This window comes from Geotrypetes seraphini, chromosome 12, assembly GCF_902459505.1.
Source record: "Geotrypetes seraphini chromosome 12, aGeoSer1.1, whole genome shotgun sequence".
Classification (NCBI taxonomy): domain Eukaryota; kingdom Metazoa; phylum Chordata; class Amphibia; order Gymnophiona; family Dermophiidae; genus Geotrypetes; species Geotrypetes seraphini.
Window position 1 is genome coordinate 138,226 of NC_047095.1, and position 23,421 is coordinate 161,646.

General features: G+C 42.5%; 1 protein-coding gene across 1 annotated transcript in view; it reads left to right on the forward strand.

Moving 5' to 3' along the window:
• The window catches only part of ACBD6 (acyl-CoA binding domain containing 6), a 251,487-nt gene that overhangs the window by 98,007 nt on the left and 130,059 nt on the right, over window positions 1–23,421 (forward strand). The window contains exon 4 of the mRNA XM_033916788.1: window positions 8,037–8,119. Coding sequence (XP_033772679.1) covers window positions 8,037–8,119 — 83 coding nt within the window. The remainder of the gene's footprint in view (window positions 1–8,036; window positions 8,120–23,421) is intronic.

A 23,421-nucleotide genomic window follows, 5' to 3' on the forward strand; every position in this document is an offset into this window, starting at 1 on the left:
TGGGGGCAAACAATCATTCTTAGCATTCTGTTCGCCATTTTCACCATCGCCGCGCATTGCGCAGATGGCTTCATTGACTTGTTGACCAGTACTCTCAAGTCTGCACCGGACATCCTGTATTCGTGTATAAGATTTTTGTTACTGACATGCATCACCTTACACTTATCCACGTTAAACCTCATTTGCCATGTCGCTGCCCATTTCTCGAGCATGTTTATGTCACGTTTCAGGTCTTCGCAATCCCCCTGTGTCTTCACTACTCTGAATGATTTTGTATCGTCTGCAAATTTAATCACTTCGCTCGTCGTACCAATTTCCAGGTTGTTTATAAATATCTTGAAGAGCATGGGTCCAAGCACTGAATCCTGCGGCACTCCAGTTGTGACACTTTTCCAGTCCGAATATTGTCCATTTACTCCCACTCTCTGTTTCCTATCCGCCAACCAGTTTTTAATCCACGTGAGTATTTCACCCTCGATTCCATGGCTTGCAATTTTTCAAAGTAGATGTTCATGCGGGATCTTGTCGAATGCCTTCTGAAAATCCAGATATACAATGTTGACCAGATTACCCTTGTCTATCTGCCTGTTTACTTCCTTGAAAAAGTGCAACAAGTTCGTTAAGCAAGATCTTCCTTTGCTGAAGCCGTGCTAGCTGGTCCTCATCAGATTGTGTCCGTCAAGGTAATCAATGATGTGGTCCTTTATCAGCGCCTCTACCATCTTTCCCAGTACCGAGGTCAGACTCACCGGTCTATAGTTTCCTGGATCACCCCTCAAACCTTTCTTGAAGATCGGTGTAACATTCGCCACTTTCCAGTCTTCCGGAATCCTTCCTGATTTGATCGACAGATTGGCTATTATTTGAAGCAATTCATATAATACTTCTTCCACTATTACATTTTCCTTATTTGCTGCACTCAGGATAAAGATATGCAAGATATGAAAAAAATAAATATGCTAACAATAATTAATAAAAATCATTCAAAAGACACTACAGTGCTTTACCTGCTAAACAACCTATATCCCTTCTGCTAGCCTTTATCTTCCAAGACTAAAGAGATAAAGAGGAAAAGGCCCCACCCACTTGCTTCTTTGGTGAAATCCTTCCCACAAAAATAACCTTTCCTAGAGCTGAAAAACAAGCAGACACTATTAACAACTATTTTGTCCAAGAGAGAAAGAGAGAGAGAAACAAATCTCAGCTCTCACCAGCTTCCTTTAGACAAATATTCTGAGGCAGAAACAAAGTGTTGATTACATTGGATTCAGTGCCAGGTTCTGTTTCCATGGGACAGCTGTCTCTTTTTTTTTTTTCCTTTCTGCTTCTCTGGGGAATACCATTTCTATTTATTTAATTTGTTTTTTATCCCATCGTTCCCAAAGAGCTCAGGACGGGTTACAGGTTAATAGTTTGCAATTTGCCATAGTTATAGTACAAGTTTTTTTTTCTGGTACAATATTTTGTTTTAGCACGACACATACTAGGGACCTTATACAACCTGGGCCAATCAGAGCCTCAGGCCCCTCCCTGGTGCATCCCAAGATGCACTGGGGAGGGGAAGGCCCATTTTAGACAATGCAGAAAGCTGGGAGGAGTGGTTCTTTGACCCTCCAGCTCATCAACTTTTGAGGTAAGGGGTGGGGTGCGGCGGAGACAGCGGCAAGGGGGTTACTTGGCAGCCTGGGAGAGTGGGCATCTATCCCGTTGCCGGGGAGGAGAGTCAGGTCAGGGATTTAGTGCAGCGGGAGAGTGTGGGCATCTCTTCCTGTTGCAAGGGGGGGGGCGGGTCAATCGTGGTGGGGATTTAGTGCAGTGGGAGAGTGTGGGCCTCTCTTCCTGCTCTGGGAGGGCAGTCATGGCTGGGATTTTATTACAGCGGGAATGTGTACTATGGGGGGGGGGGGTCGAGTCAGTCACGGCAGGGCTTTTAGTGCAGCGGGAGAGTGTGAGCATCTCTCCTGCTGTTGGTGGACGTTTGTTGGTTGACAGTGGTAAAGACTGAATATCTCTCCCGCTGTTGTGTTTTGGGGCTGTTTTTCTCTTGACGTGTTTTTTCTGCGCAAGTGCCCATTGCTGTCACCAGCGATGGGCACATGCAAATTTAGTGAATCTTTGCTGCTGTCTCCCGACTAGTGCTGCCTGATTCAGGAAAAAAATTTCGATTCGATTCAGCCTACTGAATCGATTATTCGATTCGATTCGATTTTCCTGCTCAAATGGGTGTTTTTTTCAAACATCCTGGTGGGTTTATTTTATAGCCTATTCACCCCCTGTGCCTTCTCCTAACCACACTGGTGCATGGTGTAAACAAAATAAACAAACAAAAAAGAGTTTTCCTCTCTCTGTTAAATCCTAGCTCACGTTTGTGGTCTAATAAAAGCTCTGGCTGGATACACGTTTCTAATCTGACATATTGTAATCACAAAACAGAAAATAAAATTATTTTTTCTACCTTTTGTTGTCTGGTAATTGTTCAAATCTTGTTGGTCCAAGGCTCTGGTTGTCTTCTGATAGCTTGCTTGCCAGGGTCTCCTTCTCTCTTCTTTCTCCATGCTAACCATCCATCTGCCATCTCTGCCTCCCCTTCCGTTTCCCTTCCCTCCCCTGGAGGTCTGGCATCTTTCCTTTTTTTCATCTCCATCTACAAATCTACCTTTTCTCAACTAATCTTTCATCCAGCATCTCTCCCTTTCTGTAATTTTTCATCCCTAAATCCCATTGTCCACCATCTCTCTCCCTCTCCTCTGTTTTTAGACCCCTTATGTCTTCCCTCCCAAAGTCCGGCATATGCACGTCTCTTTGAACCCTCCCTCCCTCCATGTACTTCTACACTAGGGCCCCCTCCCCTGAACGTCTGCACCCCCCTGAAGGCCTGTGTATTCAATTTACCTAATTTCAGCAGCCTGCCCTGCAGAAGATCGCTGGCTCTAGTGATCTTTGCAAGCTGCCATACGTCGTCCGAGATATCTTCTCTCTGCTGCGGTTCCGCCCCTCCTCTGACATCAGAGAAGGGGCGGGACCACGGCAGAGAAAAGACAACTCGGACGACGTATGTCAGCTTGCAAAGATCGCTAGAGCCAGCGATCTTCTGCAGGGCAGGCTGCTGAAATTAGGTAAATTGATGTGGGGGAAACCGGACATCAGCGGGGAAGCCACTTTCCGATTGACCCTCCCCACTCGCCCTCTAAAGCAGGAGCGGCAGGCCAGCAAGAGGCAGCACTGCCACTCCTGCTTTAGGGTGGGGGGTCAGTCAACGAATCGGGAGGCTGATTTTTTGTCGTGGTAAATCGATTCAAATCGTGAATTGGGCAGCCCGAATCTCAGCTTCCCCAGCTCGATTCTAATTTTCCCCATCCCCCTTGCTCGATTCTCAGCTTCCCCATCCCCCCTGCCAGATTCCCAGCTTTCATCCCCAGCCCCCAAGACTCACCAGCCTCCCTGCCAATTCCCAGCTTTCATCCCCAGCCCCCAAGACTCACCAGCCCCCCTGCCAATTCCCAGCTTCCATCCCCAGCCCCCAAGACTCACCAGCCCCCCTGCCAGTTTTCAGCCCTCAGCTCTCCTGCCGGTTCTCAGCCCCTCCCCCCCGCCGATTCTCAGCCCTCCTGCCAATTCTCAGCCCTCCCCCTGCCGATTCTCAGCCCTCCTGCTGGTTACCCTTTGCTTCTGAGGTCCGCTGCACGAGGTCTGCTCGCTCCCCCCTCGACGCTCCCACATCCTTTTGTTTCTTCTGATGTAACTTCCGGTTTCGCAAAACGAGTCCGGCGGCCGGTGGTGAAAAAAAGAATGAACTTGAATCGGGGCTGAATTGGTGAGTCCGTTTTTTTACTGATTCGTATCGTGAATCGGGCAGCTGTTGCTTCCCATTAGTTGCAAATCTGAAGAAGGGCATCACTTTAAAACTCTAATCTCCTCCCCTTCTGCAGTGGAGAAAAGCTCCCCCTTTGTTTTTCTGCAAGCGAACTCAGAAGGTATGGTCTGATTTGCTCTTCAAACTTTTATGAGGTTCTACAGAGTGGATGTAGTGGGTTAAGAGGATGCTGCTTTTGGGTCCTCTGTTATGTGGGTAGGCTCATATGTCCATCCTTAGATTTCTGGCACTGCTTTGTTATGTCAGCTAACGTATGGACTCCTGTGTATATGTAACAGAATGAAAGATTAGGTTCTTATCTGGATAATCTTGTTTCTGTTAATATACACAGGAGTCCATATTGCCCACCCTGTGCAGCCCTGTGATTTGCCCGATTTCTGCCTCAGACATTGCCAGTGTCTGTCTTAAGATCTCTTCTACTGTATCTCAGGTTAAAGAACATGGTCCCCCTATTCCTTTTCCCCTTTGGAAGGTTCTCTAGCCCCGAGTGATTGCACTTAGGTTGGTTCCTAATTATTCACGTGTGTGTTGTTCTGTTTTAAATTGTTCCATGTTTCTTAATCATTGTTTCTTTATCTTAAATGAAAGCATCTCTCTATCAGACTTGGATAATCTGCTGGCATGACATAGTGGGCCACTCTAGCAAAAGCAGTTAAGCCAGAAATGGCTTAGTATAGTGATTCTCCAGGTTCAGCCTACTTAGCAGACTGCATAGATGCCAAGGCCTTGCCTCACTTCAAACATTTTACAGACCATCATCCTGCACCAGATAAGAGACTGGTAGACTCAATATTCCATCTTGACTTAAACTAGTTAACACTGCTAAAGCTCCAACAAATCTGGACATCATTATTCCACCGAGAGCTGGAAGGTACTTGGGCTTAATGGTTTATAAATTGAATTGACAACAAGGGAGCTACTTCAGAAATTCCAGCAATGGGCTCCTCAAAGTGTAAAATATTGACTGTCTAAACAACAAAATGTTTGAGATAGCTGGGCGATGGTTACTGTTTCCCAATGACTGGGACAAATTTTCTTATGGGCTATGGACCCTGGCTGTGCAACACCCTTTGCGTCATCTAGCTAGAAGACCAGAAGCTTGGCTCTGGAACTGAATCCAGATCTCCCACATTGGAGCTTGCAACTCTGCCATTTTGCCGTCTGGCCGTAGTGGATGTTTTTGTATGTTATAGACCTAACAGTTGGCAATGCTGGAGCTGCCTTTGTCCCTACTGATACAAACCACTATTGATTATTGGGTGCAGAATTTGGTATCTTTCTATAATGGACAGAAACATGAGGAAGTCTTTACAACAGACTTGCCACTTAGCGAATGTATAAAGGGGCAAAGAGATTTTCTTTCCTTTTTTTAAAGAACAGATGTTGATAAAGAGAATATTTTCATCAATTCTAAGCTAGCTGACACTGTGAGGATAGGAAAGGTCCATATACTATTAAAATCTGTTCATTAGCAGAAGAGAGAAATATATGTAAATGAGCAAGGTTTTAGGATGGTTCAGGTGCCAAATTTTATTTTATTGCACTGTTTGTTGATTGAAATGAACGCCTTTCCAATCCCATGCACTGTCCCTCTCATTCCTGTTTATTTTAGGTAAGTGGTCTGTATATGGCTTCTAAATCAGAATTTCCAGGTGTCATCAGAAAATATAACACGGTGGTTCTGAAGAGGAGGCAAAAGGTTTCATCTGATGCTTTTTGTTTATCCAAACTGAACAACGCAATCCCTGCCCAAGCAATTATAATGGTGAGGGACTGGGATTTGAAGATCACGCTTGATAAATTAAAATGTTCATATTAACTCAAAGCTTCAAATGTAAATAAACAAGAGAAATAGAGAATCAATATCCAAGGAAGTGGATAGTTACTCAAAGTTTGTCAAAAAGTTAGCATGCATCAATTTTGAAGAAAACCAAATTTATTCTTACCTGCAGAGTGGTTTGGTAGCCATGCTCGTCCACTTTTAAAGGTAATAAATAGAAATAAAACAAAGAAAATCTGATGATAACTTTTTTATTGGACTTAATATATTTTCTGATGAGCTTTCGAAGGCAATACCACCTTTACATTAGATTTCTGATCTGAAGAAGATGGTATTGGCCTTGAAAGCTAATGAAAAATGTATTGAATCCAATAATAAAGGTATCATCTTTTCCTTTTTTTTGTTTTATTTCTATTTATTTTCTTAGCTGTGATAGCAGTTAGCCCTTGGTGCACATTATGGCCCATATTCCCTAAACGGCATCTTAAGTTAGGTGCTGGTAGGGTTGTACAGAAACACATACCAGACAATTGTAATATTATTCTGACTAGATTGTAATAAGATTACTGTTTCTCCAGGAAGGTTTTGAGAGACCTACTAGAAAGTGATATCAGTGCTTCTTATGGAAACAAACAAATATGGAAATATGGCAACATTACTCTATGCAGAAGAAATCATAAGGAAGCTGAACTTAGATGATTCGGGTATTGGGGTGAAAATAGGCAGAAAAACTATCAGCAATCTGAAATACGCAGATGATACCTGCTGACAGAGAGTGAGAAGGACCTCAAGAAGTTGGTCCTGAAGCTGAAAGAAGAACATAAGAAGATGGGACTTTACCTGAACATCAAGAAGACCAAAATCATGACTATCATCAAAAAGAAAGTCCACATAAATATCAATAATGAAGAAATAGAAGTGGTTGACAGCTTTATTTTCATTTGGGTCCCTCATTAATCACAGTGGAAGTTCAACAGCAGAGAGCAAGTGTTGATTAGCACTGGGGCGTGCTGCCATAGTGAGCATGGAACAAATATGGAAGTGCAATGATGTCTCAGTCACCATCAACAAAGACTGATCACTGCCATTGTGTTCCCAATCACAACATAAGGCTGTGAGATATGGACACTCATGAAAACAGATAGAAGAAAAATTGATGCCTTTGAGCTGTGGTGCTGGAGAAGACTTCTACGAATCCCATGATCACAAATAAAGATGTTCTTGATCATATAAGAACATAAGAATTGCCGCAGCTGGGTCAGACCAATGGTCCATCCTGCACAGCAGTCCGCTCACGTGGCAGCCCCAAGGTCAAGACCAGTACTCCAAATGAGTCCAGTTTCACCAGTTTAGCATGAACTTGTCCAACTTTGTCTTGAAACCCTGGAGGGACTCCGGAAGAGCGTTCCAGTTTTCTACCACTCTCTGGGTGAAGAAGAATTTCCTTACGTTTGTTTGGAATCTATCCCTTTTCAACTTTAGAGAGTGTCCTCTCGTTCTCCCTACCTTTGAGAAGGTGAACAGTCTGTCTTTCTCTACTAAGTCTATTCCCTTCAGTATTTTGAATGTTTTGATCATGTCCCCTTGCAGTCTCCTCTTTTCAAGGGAGAAGAGGCCCAGTTTCTCTAATCTCTCGCTGTATGGCAATTCCTCCAGCCCCTTAACCATTGTAGTCGCCAGAGTTGTTCCTGGAAGGCAAGATTACCAGACAGAAACTGACCTATTTTGAACATGTGATGAGAGCAAATTCACTAGAAAAGGAGGTGCTACGCGGAATGGTCAGTGGTATAAGGAAGCAGGGGTGACCCATGGCCCATTGGCTGGATATCATCAAGAATGACAAGGGAATGAACATCAAGCAATTGAAAGAAGCCATGGAAAACAGGGAAACATGGCAAGGACTGATCTACAGAGTACCCAAGGGTTGGACACGACTGAATGGATAGCAATAGTACTGAACCTACCTTAGGAAGTTGCCATTGGTGACTGTTCTGATATAGTAAATATAATATTTCAGAGTATACCTACTTGTAAGCGAGGAATACCTTTGCATTTGTACATGTTGGTAAGATTTGGCACTTGTGCTGATTTCCCCCCCTCCCCCCCACTGTGCTGTCATTCTCTGGCACAAAAACACCTATGCATGTAATAGATAAAAGGTTGGTGCTGCTCTGTTTTCTTAGAGGTCATTTTATTCATGTATACACCAGAGCAATTTTATAAGAGCAGACTTGAGCATATTAAGTGTTGCTTCACACACTCAAGTTTCTCATGAAATTAACCTCCACCTTCTCCTGGATAATATTCAGAGAGTATGCCCTACCATTTAGGTGTGCCATGGGAATATATTCTATACAACAAATCTCCTTTCTTATCTTTCAGATAGCAGAGAAGAAGGGTGAGAAACTGAAGACTGGGTTTGGTGGACCTGTTGTCAGCTGTCTGTACCAAGAAGAAACAATTAGGTAGGTACCCACCATTTTCCTGAATCATCTTCCCTGCTTCTTGCCAAAGAAAAAATTATGTTTATTTATTTATTTATTTAACCTGATAAAGGGTTTTGTATGGCACATACCTTGGCTTGTAATAAATAACAGAAAAGAACTTTTAAAATCTGTAGTGTTTTAAAATCAATATTTGTCTGTATGGATGCCAGGTAATAACCTTTCCAAGCATGAGACTAGGAGGAATCGAAAAAGGTTTTGCTGACCTTTTATCAGAATAGAAAACCAAAAAAAAAAAATGACCCCAAAATATCCACAGAGAAGAAAATCCAGAAGAAATCAAAAGAAACTGGAATGACAATTTTCCTTAATGGACTTTATTTGAAAATGTCAAAGTTCCAAAGGTACACTAAAATCATCCACATAAAATAAAATTATCCATATAAAAGTAAAGTAATCCACATAAGAGCCTTAAAGGACTAATCTGCTAGGGATGCAGGACCCAACACAATCCGCGTTTCGACAAAAAGTCTTCTTCAGGGATCCCTGGGGGGTCCTATAATGGTGAATAAGTGGGAAAGCTAATATGTGGTGAGCATTGTCTCACTTCTGGCTCACCACATATTAGAGAAGCCATTGTGGCTGGAGGCTGAAGAAAGCCCATGATCTTTAGCTGGCTCAAATTCAGAGAGGAAATTGCCTGAGTTTTCTGCTCTACTCCCTTTTCTGAGGTACATCCAAAGGTGAAGCCAAGGGACAAAAACACTAGTGCGTAGCTCATCTGTGTGCCTCCATCTTGCCCCTCCCCTTTAAAATTGAAAGCCATTTCTTTCTCTGAATAGTTTCCAATCAGTGTTCCATGCTATGTTTGTGCCAATATGGGGCTATTGTATAGCTGTATATATTTTGGGCCAGCCCAGCCTAAAATTGGGTGTCTAGCTACAAACCTACTACTACTACTTATCACTTATATTGCGCTGAAAGGCATACGCAGCACTGTACATTTTGACATTTATAGACAGTCCCTGCTCAGAAGAGCTTACAATTTAACTTGGACAGAGAGACATGACACATAGGGTTGGGGATGCAGAACCCAAGGTGAAAGGAGTTAGGAGTTGAAAGCACTCTCAAAGAGGTGGGCTTTTAACTGGGCCTTGAATACTGCCAGAGACGTAGCACGCCGTAGGGATTTGTGCAACTTGTTCCAAGCATATGGCGCAGCAAGGCAGAAGGGAAGGAGTCTGGAGCTGGCAGTTGAAGGGAAGGGCACAGATAGGAGGGACTTACCAGATGAACAGAGCTCATGGGGGGGATCATAGGGGGAGATAAGTGAATAGAGATAGTAAGGGGCAGCTGAGTGAGTGCATTTGTAGGTCAGTAAGAAGAGTTTGAATTTTAGTCTGAAATGGATGGGAAGCCAATGAAGTGACTGTAGGCGAGGGGTTACATGAGTATAGTGGTTCTCCTGGAATATAAGTCATGCAGCTGAATTCTGTATGGATTGGAGGGGAGTGAGATGACTTAAGTGGAAGGCCTGAGAGTAGCAGTAGTCTAAGCGTGAGGTGATGAGGGCATGGTTAAGTGTTTTGGTAGTGTGCTCAGAGAGGAAGGGTCGGATTTTGGTAATATAGAGGAAGAAGCGGCAGGTTTTAGCAATATGTTGTATCTGGATGGTGAAGGAGAGAGAGGAGTCAAAGATGACCCCCAAGATTATGAGCAGACAGAACAGGAAGGATGAGAGTGTTGTCCACAGAGTCGGAGAATGAGGGTTATGGAGAGGTGGGTTTAGGTAGGAAGATTAACAGCTCTGTTTTAGCCATATTCAATTTTAGATGGCAGTGAGATATCCAGGTAGCAATGTTGGACAGGTAGACTGAGACTCTGGTCTGGTGCAGAGAGGTAGATCTGGGAGTCGTCAGCATAGAGATATATTGGAAGGTGTGGGAGGAGATCAGTACTCCAAGTGAACAAGTGTAGATTGAGAAAAGGAGTGGTCCCAGGACAGAGCCTTGAGGTACTTCCGGTTGCGTCAGAAGAGAAGCTTCCGCCCACACACGTACGCTACTGTTTGCAGGCCCTGACGGCTTTGAAGAAGATACTCAAAACGCACCACAAAGGTAAAGGGGAGGGAGGGAGATAGATTCGGGTAGGTAAGAAGGAGGGAGAGGGCCGTTCGAGGGGTGCTGAAGGGCGATGAGATGGCGAGAGGGAAGGGTGGTGGAGGAAAGGAACAGACGCTGAAGGGGGGTGGAGAGGAACAGACACTGAAAGGACATGGGGAAGACAGAGTGGGGAGAAAATGCTGAAAGGACATGGGGAAGACAGTGGGGAGAAGATCCTGAAAGGACATGGGGAAGAAAGAGTGGGGAGAAGACGCTGAAGGAAAATGGGGAAGAAAAAGTGGGAAGAAGACACTGAAGGGAAATGGGGAACAGAGAGTGGGGAGAAGACGCTGAAGGGAATGGGGAAGAGAGAATGGGGAGAAGACACTGGAAGGGAAGAAGACAGAGATGCCAGACTATGGGGGAGCGGAGGGAAGAAGATGGGTGCCAGACCAATTGTGGGGGTGAAGGGAGAGACACAGTAACAGAGCAAATGGAAAATGAGAGAAGACAGACAGTGGATGGAAGGAATTAAATGAGAAGATGAGGGAAGCAGAAACCAGACAACAAAGGTAGAAAAAAATTTCTATTTATTTATTTTATTTTATTTTTTGCTATGGGCTAAAGTAGTATATTGTGTTTATAAAAAATTTTAAACAAAACCCTGCCAGTTGAACATCTCTTTCTCTAGTTCAGCATCTAGAACTTTGATTTATAAGGAAGTAATAAGCTAAATATATATTGGAGTACTGAGGCTTGTATAGATGCTGCAAGGACGGGGATGGAGCAGGGTCAGTGGTCGCAGGAACGGGGCGGTGACAGGGATGGTGGTCACGGGGGCGGGGTGGTGATAAAACAAATTTTTTTCCCCCTGTCATTCTCTAATTAGATGGAAGAGAGTCCCCCACCCCACCAGACATACATGATCCATGATGTTATTATTTCCAATATTTCTATTGCCTTGTTTTTTAATCCTGTAAACCGCTTTGAACTGTAAGGCTTATGTGATATATAAATAAAAAATTATGTTCTGCTATGATTAAGTAATCTGGTTCAAGTCCCTTAACCCTCGATTGCCTCAGATATAAACAGACTAAGTTCTCTGTGGACTGGAAAATACCTACAGTACCTGAAAATACTCAAAGATTCTTACATGTTCTAGTTACATACAAATCTGACTTAAGAACTGCTTTAAAAAAAGTAACTCGTTCTTAACCCAGGGAATTCCTCTATTATAGCAGAATTGTATTAATCCAGCTAACTCTTGTAGCCATCTTGCCCCTCCTCCAAGAGCTAGACCAAATTATTGCACAGCTAAGAATGATTGATGGGCTCTAGAATTGATTAGTTGTTCTGAGAGACAAATGGACTGTTTTGGCAGGAAATACCAGAGGTCATTCTGTGTGGTCAGGAATACATAGATCTGTAGAATCTTAAAGAGCCCTGACCATCCCTGTCACTGTTTTACTTTCAAAGTTGCTGTCCTTGCTGCGAATGGCTCTGTGATTTTCATTTTTCTTTATACAAAACACTGATTGTATGAAATTCAGCTTGCATGCCAGTTGCAGGCAAACAAAAATGATCATGAAAGCAGGTTTAGATTTTATTTGGTGCTTTTTCTTTCAGATATTTTGGAGGGATTTTAATAAATGATGCTCTAAAGTTGATACCAGAAAAAAAAATTGATGCTAAGCATGATTCTACAAAGGGCACGCTTTGTACCAATTTCTACGCCTAACTTTAGGTACCAGACTTGGAGCTGCTGAAACCTGGTGTAAATACTGGCTCTCAAGTTAGGCATGCTGAGGTCATATTCTATAACTATACGTGCATCCTTTTGGAACACCCCTGATGTGCCCATGGCCATGCCACCTTTTCAGGTACATACTAGTAGAGTTAGATGCCTTTTAGAATAGCAAGCAGGCAGATGAATGTGCAAATTTCAACAATTGGTTCAGTAATTGGTTGTTAGCACTTATTGTTAAGGGCTCATTACTCAATTAATTTGCACACGCATCTTGGATGTGCACACAACATGTAACATACCATATAGAATGTGGGTGTTTGTGTATCATCTTTTGTAAATTTTGTTTGTTTCTTTGTAGTTTCCTTTTGCTTCTTAGGACATCAAGTTCAGTTGGAATCAGAAGCAGGAGTCTTTATTCACATGGAGTTTTCCCTTATTTTATCTTTCTACTCCACCTACTTCATGTACTCCTTAAGTGACTATCCTTGGTTGGAAGCCATATACCAGGGCTCCTTCCAGATCCTTTAATCATAGTCCTACAGTAGGTGTAATCATTGAGTGATTGAGTGATTGATTCCTTCCTGACCTAGGGCTTGGGGCTGTGAGTGCTGACATTGCAGCATCTGTACACAAATCCAAGAAGCAGAAGATCTGAGTCAGCAGTCGAACTCAGGCCCACTTGCCCCTCAAACTGAGCCACTAGAATAGCCCCTGGGTACTCCTTTTATTTAAAACAGAAAAGCTAAATTCTTGGTGTTTGAAGGAAATGGGATGCTTTAATTTTTTTTATATGCTTTATATACGCAAATATAAACAGAGATTTTTGGGCCAAAAAATGGAGGTCTCGGTTCATATTCAAGTCTTCTTCTACTGCTGCTGCAAGGCTCCCAAACCAGCAGATTTTTGCTGCTGCAGTCAGCGCATACCCGCGCCCCCACTTCTACCAGAACATCAGCACACCCTCCCATCCTCCAAAATGAGTTTAACACCCCTAATGTGATTTCCTAATTGTCGAGCAGCATATTGGGGCAGGAGCAATTCCCACTCACACCTTCTCATTCTTTCTCTGTGGTAAAAATGGCTGCTGAGAAATCAGTGGCAGTCTTGCAAGACTCCTAGCAGTTGATTGCAGAAGGATGAAATTTACATTTTTCAGCTTCTACTCCTTCTCCAGTGCTTTAGAGCTCTCTTCAGTTTTTTCCTTCTGCAAGCGAGTTGAGAAAGTGTGATTCTGATCTGCTCTAATATTCTTTAGGTTTTTTTTTTTTAATTTGAGTTTGAGGGTTTTGGTGTTAGAGAGGTCCCCCCAGTGACCCTGGGGCAGCTGTGCCTGGGAGAGGATGCAGACTTTGTGAAAGTAGTTTGCAGCTGGCAGGGCAACCCCTGGGGTTCTTGTCTGGCTGGCCTGCATTTGGACTTGGCGAGCTTGGGGTCTGTTTCCCTTGAAGCTAGAGTGCATCATGATTTATCAGGTGCTTGAGTGCAGGCTGTTTGGCCCCAGTGGTAGTCCATCAGGGCTTAACGGGTACCAGCTGTATAAATTCTTCCTCCCTCTCGTGCGAGGGGGAGGAATTTATGCCGGGGGTTGAGACCTCGGTCAGGCTTTGTCTTGACTGGCAGCCCGAAGATCCCAGCAAGAGGACTTGGTTTGCTGATTGAGGCAGTTCCAGTTTTGGTGACAGATGAAGCAGGCTAGCCCGGCATAGACTATGAGTACCTGAGAAGTTTGAGAAGAGACTGGAAGACCTAATATGTATACTCTGGAGGAGAGTAGGGACAGGGGAGATATATAAGAACATAAGAATTGCCCTCTCCGGATCAGACCCTGGGTCCATCAAGTCCGGTGATCCGCACACGCGGAGGCCCCGCCAGGTGTACCCTGGCATAGTTTTAGTCCTCATATCACAGTTTGCTTCTCAAGGGAGATGTGCATCTAATTTACCCTTACCCGTATCACTCTATGCCACTCTTAAGGAGATGTGCATCTAGTTTACCCTTAAATCTTAGAACGGTGGATTCTGCAATTACTTCCTCAGGGAGAGCATTCCAGGTGTCCACCACTCGCTGCATGAAACAGAACTTCCTGATATTCGTCCTGGACCATTAATATAGAACCAAATTTTTTCCGGAGAAGAGAAAATGGTAAAACTAGAGGGCATAAATTAAGGTTGTAGGGAGAGGGTGGTAGATGCCTGGAATGCCCTCCCAAGGGAAGTGGTGGAGAGGTAATGGAATTCAAAAAAGCATGGGATAAACATAGAGGATCTCTAATTAAAAAATGAAAGAAAATTAAATTAAAGAACTGAGGCTGGTATTGGACAGACTTGTACGATTTGTGTCCCATATATGGTGATTCAGTGTAGGATGGGCTGGGGTGGGTATCAATGGGAACTCCAGTAACTTGGAACATGAGGATGTTACTGGCTAGACTTTACAGTAGATATCCTGCAAACAATGGGATGGTTGGATAGGCTGGCGAGAGCTTGGACAGCAACTTCAGCATTTGGAACATAAGAAGTTGCCTCCGCTGGGTCAGACCAGAGGTCCATCGCGCCCAGCAGTCCGTTCCCACAGCGGCCCATCAGGTCCATGACCTGCAAGGTGATCCTTGTCTAAAACCCTTTCGTCCCCTTTATCCTTCTATCTATCCCTCAATCCCCGTATCCTTCAGGAATTTATCCAAGCCTTCTTTGAAACCCCGTAGTTGTCAGAGTACACTACGGGGATTGAGGAATACAGATAGAGGTAGAGATAGGTTATGAAAGGGTGTAGATAGAAGGATAATTCCAAGTGGACTTTAGTCTGTGGCCCAGAAATATCAAAGAAGACACAAGTTAATTTAATCATGTATTTTTAATGGATATAACGGGCAGACTGGATGGACAATTCAGGTCTTTATATGCCGTCATTTACTATGTTACTATGATTATATATGCTGTTGAATTTGTTCCTTCATGGAAAATGAAGAAAAATAGTTGCAATTAGTGATAGTACTTAGTGCAGTTTCCCTGTTCCATTCATCTTAGGGTAGGACAGAGACTGGAAAAACTCAGATGAGGCTACAAAGGAGCAGGAAGGCAGTGGCATACCTGGTGGGGTGAGAAAAAAGAGTGGAGCACCCTCTCCTCCAGACAGTGGGAGGGTGTGTGGCATGGTTGCCTGCCCTGTAACTGACATTAGAGGGAGTGGGGGCAGCAGACCGTAGCCCCGTAACAGCTCCAGCAGTGCATCCCCAACTCCCTCCACCCAGGGCTGATCGCCCCCACTGCTTCGCTCTTGGTACACTAGTGGAGGCAGAGGAAGCTGCTTTGTATAATGCAGTGGTCTTGTCCCAGGGGCCACATGCGGCCCGCCAAGTACTATTTTGAGGCCCTCAGTATGTTTATCATAATCACAAAAGTAAAATAAAACAGTTCCTTGATCATATGTCTCATTAGCTATAAATTAAATATTATTATTAAGACTTAGTCAAAAGGAAAGATTTATAAACTATAGAGAGTTTTACCTCATACAAAATTGTTATTTCTTTGATAAGACATTAACACTTTTTTCTGAGGCCCTCTAAGTACCTACAAATCCAAAATGTGGCCCTGCAAAAGACCACAAGTGTAATGTGTGTGCTGTATAAAGCAGGGCTTGACTATTCATACTGTACATGCCGGCTGTTAATTATCACATTTCATGATTCATTTTCTAGCGGGAAAGAAGAGGCATATTTGGTTACACATGTGCACAGTCAGAAGGGAACTCCTGCATGCTTAAGTCTCTTGTTACAGTGAAGTGGTGAGAGTAGAGTCCATGTGCTGGGCTAAACCTGAACATTAGGAAGTATTGATTTTTCTATGACGCACTTGATCAGGTCTGATGGGGCACAGGTTGGAAAACACTGGTCTAGCTAAATTCATCAGTAACATAGGTAGGACTCAGAATCATTCTGAAGCTACTTCCAGGAAACTAGTTGTGGGGTTAATTTTGTAATTTCTGGGACCTTCTACTATTTGCTGTGAACAGCAGTGGTGAATCTCCTGTATCTCTTTTCTTGATATGTAGGGACATCAACAGATGTCATTTGGTATTCACAGCTGCTTTGTTCTTCATTTGGCAATTCTGCCACTCGGAAATATGCTTGCCCAAGAAGCGCTTACATTTTTGGATAAGTAAAATGGATGGGGGAGGAATTAAATTACATGTGTCTTGTTACACCTTGCCACTCTTTGTGGTACTCAACATGAATGCACAGGGGAAGCAGGCAACTCTCTCTGGGGAAAAGTCAGGCTTGTTCCAGATGAACTTGAATTATGGATTTATTCAGCCTTGTAAAACCTCAGCTGGCATAAATAATTGAGGCAGCAAAAGGTTGGAGTGTGGTGCACACCGCGGGGATACATGCCTCCACCCCTCTCCCCCATTCCCCTCATTCTTATGAAAATGAACCCAGTCTCATTGCTTGGTAATAACAACACCAAGCAATTAAAAGCTATGGGTGGATGGAGAGAGGAAAAAGGTTCAGTTAATGAGCTTTTCCTCTTCTCTGTGCCTGTAAGAGCCCTTCCAAAGTGCAGAGGTGATTAAAGCGAAGAGATAATTATAGATTATGTGAATATATTTCCCTAGAGATTTTAGGAACATAAACAGTAAGTGTTAACCGGAATCTTTGACTTATGTGTTCCCTCTGTCCTTCACATCGTCCAATTGTAGCACAGGGGGAAAAGCTTGGGATGTTATCTACTTTCTCTAGACCTTCATATTGTGGACATTTCTCACTCAGAACTAGAACCCCCTACCACCTTTGTGCAGACATGGAAGCGCTGCCAGATGGGTTGCTGCACTGGCAAAGAAGCCACGCTTTGAGCACACTCTTCCATTCCTCTGGGTACAGATTACATTTTGGGGCTGTTGTAGCTTTACAAACTGAATGCTCACATACCTTTTCCAGCTGGTCCTAATTGAGATAAGTGTTATTTTTATAACATTTAAATGCAAAAATCCATGTGGGACTTGTATTATGGTGACACAGCAGTGTTAGTGAGTCTGCCACCCTTGTGCTCAAGTGACTGAAGATGACTGTCCTCTCAGCTATGTTTAAAAGCAAAGATTTGTGTTGGCTTCTTATCACAGACGCAGCAAGTTGTAAATGAATGTGTTAGCCTAATGGTGAGTTCTTTACTTAAATAGTTACCTCTTCCTTCCTAGCTCTTTGACACATCCAATCTCTTTGTGGCTATATCAGCAATGCTGCTTGCACTTCCTTGCTAAATATGCGATGGTCACTTCTCCATTTACTGCTACACTGTTGAAACGGGTCTTGCTTCTGGTTTTCTAAAAGATTGCAGACAGTTCAAAACACCTTTTCACTCTGTTCTGATCAGTTCTAGTGTGACCATATAGCTCCAGAAAAAAGGGGACGGATTGAGACAACCGGGTTTTACTTCCATTGAAAGCAATGGAAGTAAGGAGAACAGATTGATACATCTTGGTTGCTTTCAATGGAAGTAAAACCCGGATATCTCAATCCGTCCCCTTTTTTCTGGAGCCATATGGTCACACTAGAACTTGTACCCCAAGTTTAGGGCTGCCTTGAAAAACCAGTTCTTTACCTTAGCTTACAGAAACCTGTTGGCACATTGGTTAGTTTTACTACTACTATTAATTATTTCTATAATGCTACCAGATGCATGCAGCGCTGCACAGTCATAAAGAGTAAGAAAACAGTCCCTGTTCGAAAGAGTTTACAATCTAAAAAGACAAAACAGACAAACAGGATGTCATGGATACAGTTAAGGGGAATAGTTAATCAGCTGGCTGGGTTGGAGGGCAGAGGAGCAGGGTTAAGGATTGAAGGTAATATAAAAAAAGGTGGGTTTTCAGTCTGCGAAGGAGCAAAGTCTGGAACTGGCAGTGGAAGAGAAGGGTAGCGTTAAGACTGACTTATTTGAGGAATTGAGTTCTCTGGGAGGTATATAAGGAGAGAGAAGCGAGGAGAGATAGTGAGGGGCAGCAGAATGAACACACTTTTAGGTCAGCAAAAAGATCTTGAACTGTATGCGATGGCAGATAGGGAGCCAGTGAAGTGACTTAAGGAGAGGGGTGACATGAGCATAGTGAGGTTGGTAGAAGATGAGTCGGGCAGCAGAGTCTTCTCTTTTCTCTTGTTGTCTGCCCCTTTTCTTTCCCATCCATGATTGTAGTTCCTTTTGCTTCATTATACTTTTATTGTTAACCTTTGTGTTTTTATTGAAAGCTGGTATATCAAGAGTCTAATAAACATAAACATGTCATTGTGGAAAGGCTACAGTTGGGTTCTAATGATTACTGCTGTACTTCAGGTCATCATTGTCTGCAGTTGCATTTGAAATAGCATTAGGTGGTTTGTGAATTTGGGAGTTTATATATTGCTTTCATAGGTACCTCTGGAATTTAACTACACATAACAGCACCAGAATTTTCTGTCACCCCAGTTATAGCCTATTCTGTTATTTATACTTTTAGTTTGCATTGATGGTTATTTATAGGACCTTTAGTGTACCTCAGTACAAGATAGCTGCTTAGAGCTTCTGCTCCCCACCAGATCAGAGAACAAGTATCAGCCCCAAGACAGCACATTCTTTCCACTGGGATCTACTGCCTTACTATTGGTGAAGGATATGGCAGCAATTAAACAGAAAATTGAGGCTTCTTTTGCCTTTGCTGCCAGTACAAAAAAAATCCAAGCACAAGCTTCTGACTTCAGTTAAAATGGCACTGGCCCAGCTGATCTCTAGGAGGTAATGAAACTGATTATGGTCAAACTCCTAGCCACTCTGGAGATTAACCTGGAGTTTGTGGAATTGGTAGTAATAGTGACAGCACTGGAACATCACATGGTTTGCACAGAGGTTATTGTTTCTACTGTAGATCAACTTGTCTAGTTGTCTTTGATGCCCAGAGAACTAGAAGAAGCGAACAATAGAAGCCATCAGAACAACATAGAATTCTTGGCCTGATAGATGGGGCTCAAGGCAGTGATTCTGTTAAATTTGTCCAAGGGTTTATACCTACTTTGTTAGATCTTAATTTTGAGATGCCTTTTACATAAGAACATAAGAATAGCCTTACTGGGTCAGACCAAAGGTCCATCAAGCCTAGTAGCCCATTCTCACAGTGGCCAATCCAGGTCACTAGTACCTGGCCAAAACCCAAAGAGTAGCAACATTCCATGCTACCGATCCAGAGCAAGCAGTGGCTTCCCCATGTCTTTCTCAATAACAGACTATGGACTTTTCCTCCAGGAAATTTTCCAAATCCTTCTTAAAACTAACTACGCTATTTGCTCTTACTACAACCTCTGGCAATGTGTTCCAGTGAAAAAATATTTCCTCCTATTGGTTTTGAAAGTATTGCCCTGCAACTTTGAGTGTCCCCTAATCTTTGTAATTTTTGATAGAGTAAAAATTTGATTTACTTGTACCCATTCTATGCCACTCAGGATTTTGTAAACTTCAATCGTATCTCCCCTCAGCTGTCTCTTTTCCAAGCTGAAGAGCCCTAACCTTTTTAGTCTTTCCTCATACAAGAGGAGTTCCATCCTCTTTATCATTTTGATCACTCTTCTTTGAATCTTTTCTAGTGCCGCTGTATCTTTCCTGAGTTAAGGAGACCAGAATTGAATTCAATACTCCAGGTGAAGTTGCACTATGGAGCGATACAGAGGCATTATAACATTCTTAGTCTTGTTAACCATCCCTTTTTAAATAATTCCTAGCATCTTGTTTGCTTTTATGGCCGTCGCCACACACTGGTCGTAAGTTTTCATTGTATTGTCTACAATGACACCCAGATCCTTTTCTTGGGCGCTAACTCCCAAGGTGAACCCTAGCTTCCGATAACTGATTTGGGTTATTCTTCCCATTGTGCATCACTTTGCATTTGTCCAGTCTTCCAGTTTCCTAAGGTCTCCCTGCAATTTTTCACAATCTGCATACGTTTTATCAACTTTGAACAGTTTAGTGTCATCTGCAAATTTAATCACATCACTTGTCTTTCCAGTTTTCAATTGTATCATTGCTTAAGGGGCAACCAGACACAGAGGTTCATGACAACTAATTTTTAAAGCTCTCATCACAAGCCCTAGTCTGATTTTAGTTTTGTGAGCCGCCTAGATGCCTATGTGTAGGCCTTGCGTGATACATCAAGTGGAATAAATAAATGGCTATCCTCACCTATGCCTAAACTAGATCTCACTGCATAAATGTGGTCGTAAATGTTTCCAAACTACAGTGCTCAAGTGCAAGCAGTTTGTCAAGGTGAGGTCACAGCTCAGGGCCTTTGATGTATGCTATGAGCTGATTTATCCTCCTTGGTTACGTGTTAACTTTTGATAATACTACCAATGATTTCACAGTTCCTACTGTTTTGCTGGATTTTGTTTCACAATGTGAGCAATTGATAGGTGCATCCTGAAGGATCTTTATCATTGTTGTCACTTTGTACTTATTTCCTTATTTCTCATGCTCTAGATCAGTGGTCTCAAACTCAAACCCTTTGCAGGGCCACATTTTTTATTTGTATGCATTTGGAGGGCCACAGAAAAAATAGTTAATGTCTTATTAAAGAAATGACAGTTTTGCATGAGGTAAAACTCTTTATAGTTTATAAATCTCGCCCCCCCGAAGGCCTGCATGTCCCCCCCACGGCAATCCTCTCTGCAGGCTGCGGTAATTATCTGAAGGAAAGAGCAGGAGACCAGGGGGGAAGCCGGAGGACACTGCAACGAGCGGGCAGCACTAGTACAGACAGCACTAGTATAGACTGGGGGCTGCAAAATAGTACCTGGCGGGCCCGCATGTGGCCCTCAGGCTGCGAGTTTAAGACCACTGCTCTAGATCCTATGATGTGAATGGCAATTTCTGATGTAGTTTCTTTTGAACCTTCATTTATAAACTTCCTCCCTGAATTGTGCCCTTACTGTCACATGGATTCAGACCTGTGGTTTTATAAGTTTGCTGTCTTACCCAACCCTGGAAGACTATTGAGTACGCATTGTTTCAATGTCACCTGCCATTGGTGGTTTTACAGATTTGTTCTTGAGAGCCATACTGTTGCTTTGTCTTATGGTACTGTATCTATATGACTGCACTTTTTGTTTAATCCTCATCGCAAAGTTCTGCAGAAAATGTAGGCAATCAATTTGAAATGTGAAAGGATTCTAGTATATTGGTCTGAGCCTAGAGACCTATTTTCTCTTCTGCTAGATGGTGACTGAGTTAATTTTATTTGTATGTTGGTTTAGTATGGAGATTACAAGTTTAGAATTTATGCTATCTTAGAGACCCAGTGTCAAGATTTAAAGTTGGAAAAGCATTTCAAAGGTTACAAGCAAACTAATTGTATGACATTGGCAGCTTAAACTGACAAAGATATGAAATACAATGAATTAAAATCATCATCTGACTTTGAGGACCTGTTAACCTACAAAATGAATGAGAATAAGTTCCTTGGCTGGATCAACTTAGCAGTTAACTTTTGTTTTGTTTGTTTGTTTAATGTATCAATTACTCCACAAAAAGCCCTTTCAAACTAATGGTAGAAGATGGTGACAGAGTTTAAATTAGTTTCTTTGAATGTAAACAGATTGATGTATCCAAATAAGATGAAAGGAAGGCTGATATTGAATTCATTCACTACTACTAATCATTTCTATAGTACTACTAGATATACGCAGCACTGTACATCAAAACACAGAAGAGAGAGTCTCTGCTCAAAAAATCTTACAATCTAGGCAAGACAGACAAAGTGGGCAAGAAGATGCATCAATACACCGTGCTCAGGTGGAGAAATTACAGAGGGAATGATAAAACAAATATTGGTGTTTAGAAGGTGGAATTGAAAGCATTTTCAAAGAAGTTTCAAGTTTGTTTCAAATTTAATTAAATTTTAATATACCGACCATCGACGTGCACCTGGCCAGTTTACAAAGCTAAAAAAGGTTAAAATTGATTTTTTTGTAGGGGAGTAGGAGGGGGGGATGTGAACGTTAATTAGACAAAGTGGACTTTGAGTCTGGATTTGAATACTGCCAGAGAGGGTGCTTGATGTATCGAATCAGGCAGCTTGTTCCAGGCATATGGTGCAGCAAGGTAGAAGGGCCAGAGTCTGGATTTGGCTGTTGAGGTGAAGGGTACAGATAAGAGAGACTTATCTGATGAGCAGAATGCCTGGGGTGGGGTGGGGTAGTATGGGGAGAGAGGAGAGATACTGAGGAACTGCTGAGCGAATATACTTGTAGGTCTGTAAGAGCAGTTTGAAATGTATACAGAAATGGATAGGGAGCCAATGAAGTGACTTGAGGAGAGGGGTAATCTGGTTGGGTGGGTGAAGTCAATTTTTTCACCAATTTTTTTGCATCATGTAACAATGAGATTGTGATTCTAATTGGCAAACATGTTAACTACACAAAACTTTGTCCTAGAGAAATGTCTTGGAAGACCATTGTGTGTTGGTTGTGATGATAGTAGCTTAGAAAGAGCCTTGCTAAACATCTGTACTCCTGTTGTGGACTCTTTCAGGATTTTTTTTTTCCTTTAATTGACTGCATTGGTGGTTGTGTGCTTTGTTTACTTATTTTTCTCTTCAGTATCTGTGTTAGAAAAATTTGTACAATAGACCAAGATCAACTTAAGAACATAACCCCCCCCACTGCCGAGTCAGACCAAGGTCCATCAAACACAGTATCCTGTCTCCAACAGTAGCTAATGAATTGGAGCATATGTACAAAAAAAATGCAAGAAATGGAAAGTTCTGAACGGTGGATGGAGAAGGAATAAAAGTTGAAAAACCTAACTGAGGGCGGTAACTAGGAAGAAGATACAGTGTATATGTGTTTCTCAGGCAGGAAGACCATGAGTTCCAGCTTTGTTGTAAGGAGGGGAAGGGGGGGAGCAGGGATGTGTGGTTATGTTCATGTGAGTAAGGTAAAACTGTTTCAGTTCTCCTTCTGGTGAATAGGCATTATGGGGATAATTTTATGACTTTTTTTTTTTTTTTTTAAAAACCAGAAGTAAACCCTGTTTATTCTTGCAGAAAAGGGTCTTTATAAAATTTATCCATGGTATACTTATGTAGAAATATGTACGGTGATGAGAAGCTGAGATTATATATATATATATATATATATATATATATATACGGTATATATATATATCTTCAATACAATCATATAGCAAGTGGCGTAGACTGGGTGTATTTCGGCTTGGCTAGTGTGGGGCCAAAAATTAAATATATGTTACAGCTCCGCATGGAGAAGTGTAGGTTTTGCAAAAGTGTTCATTTTGATAAGTACTTTGTAAAAGGGTTTTAGGGGAACTCATCGCCTGAAATTGATAGTACCAAGTCATTGTGGGCGTTATACCTAGTTGGGAAAATCTAGATGTGTGGGTTTCCAAATGGCATTTACACATATCTGTGTGATAGTATGTACATGTCAAGGTTCTGAAATA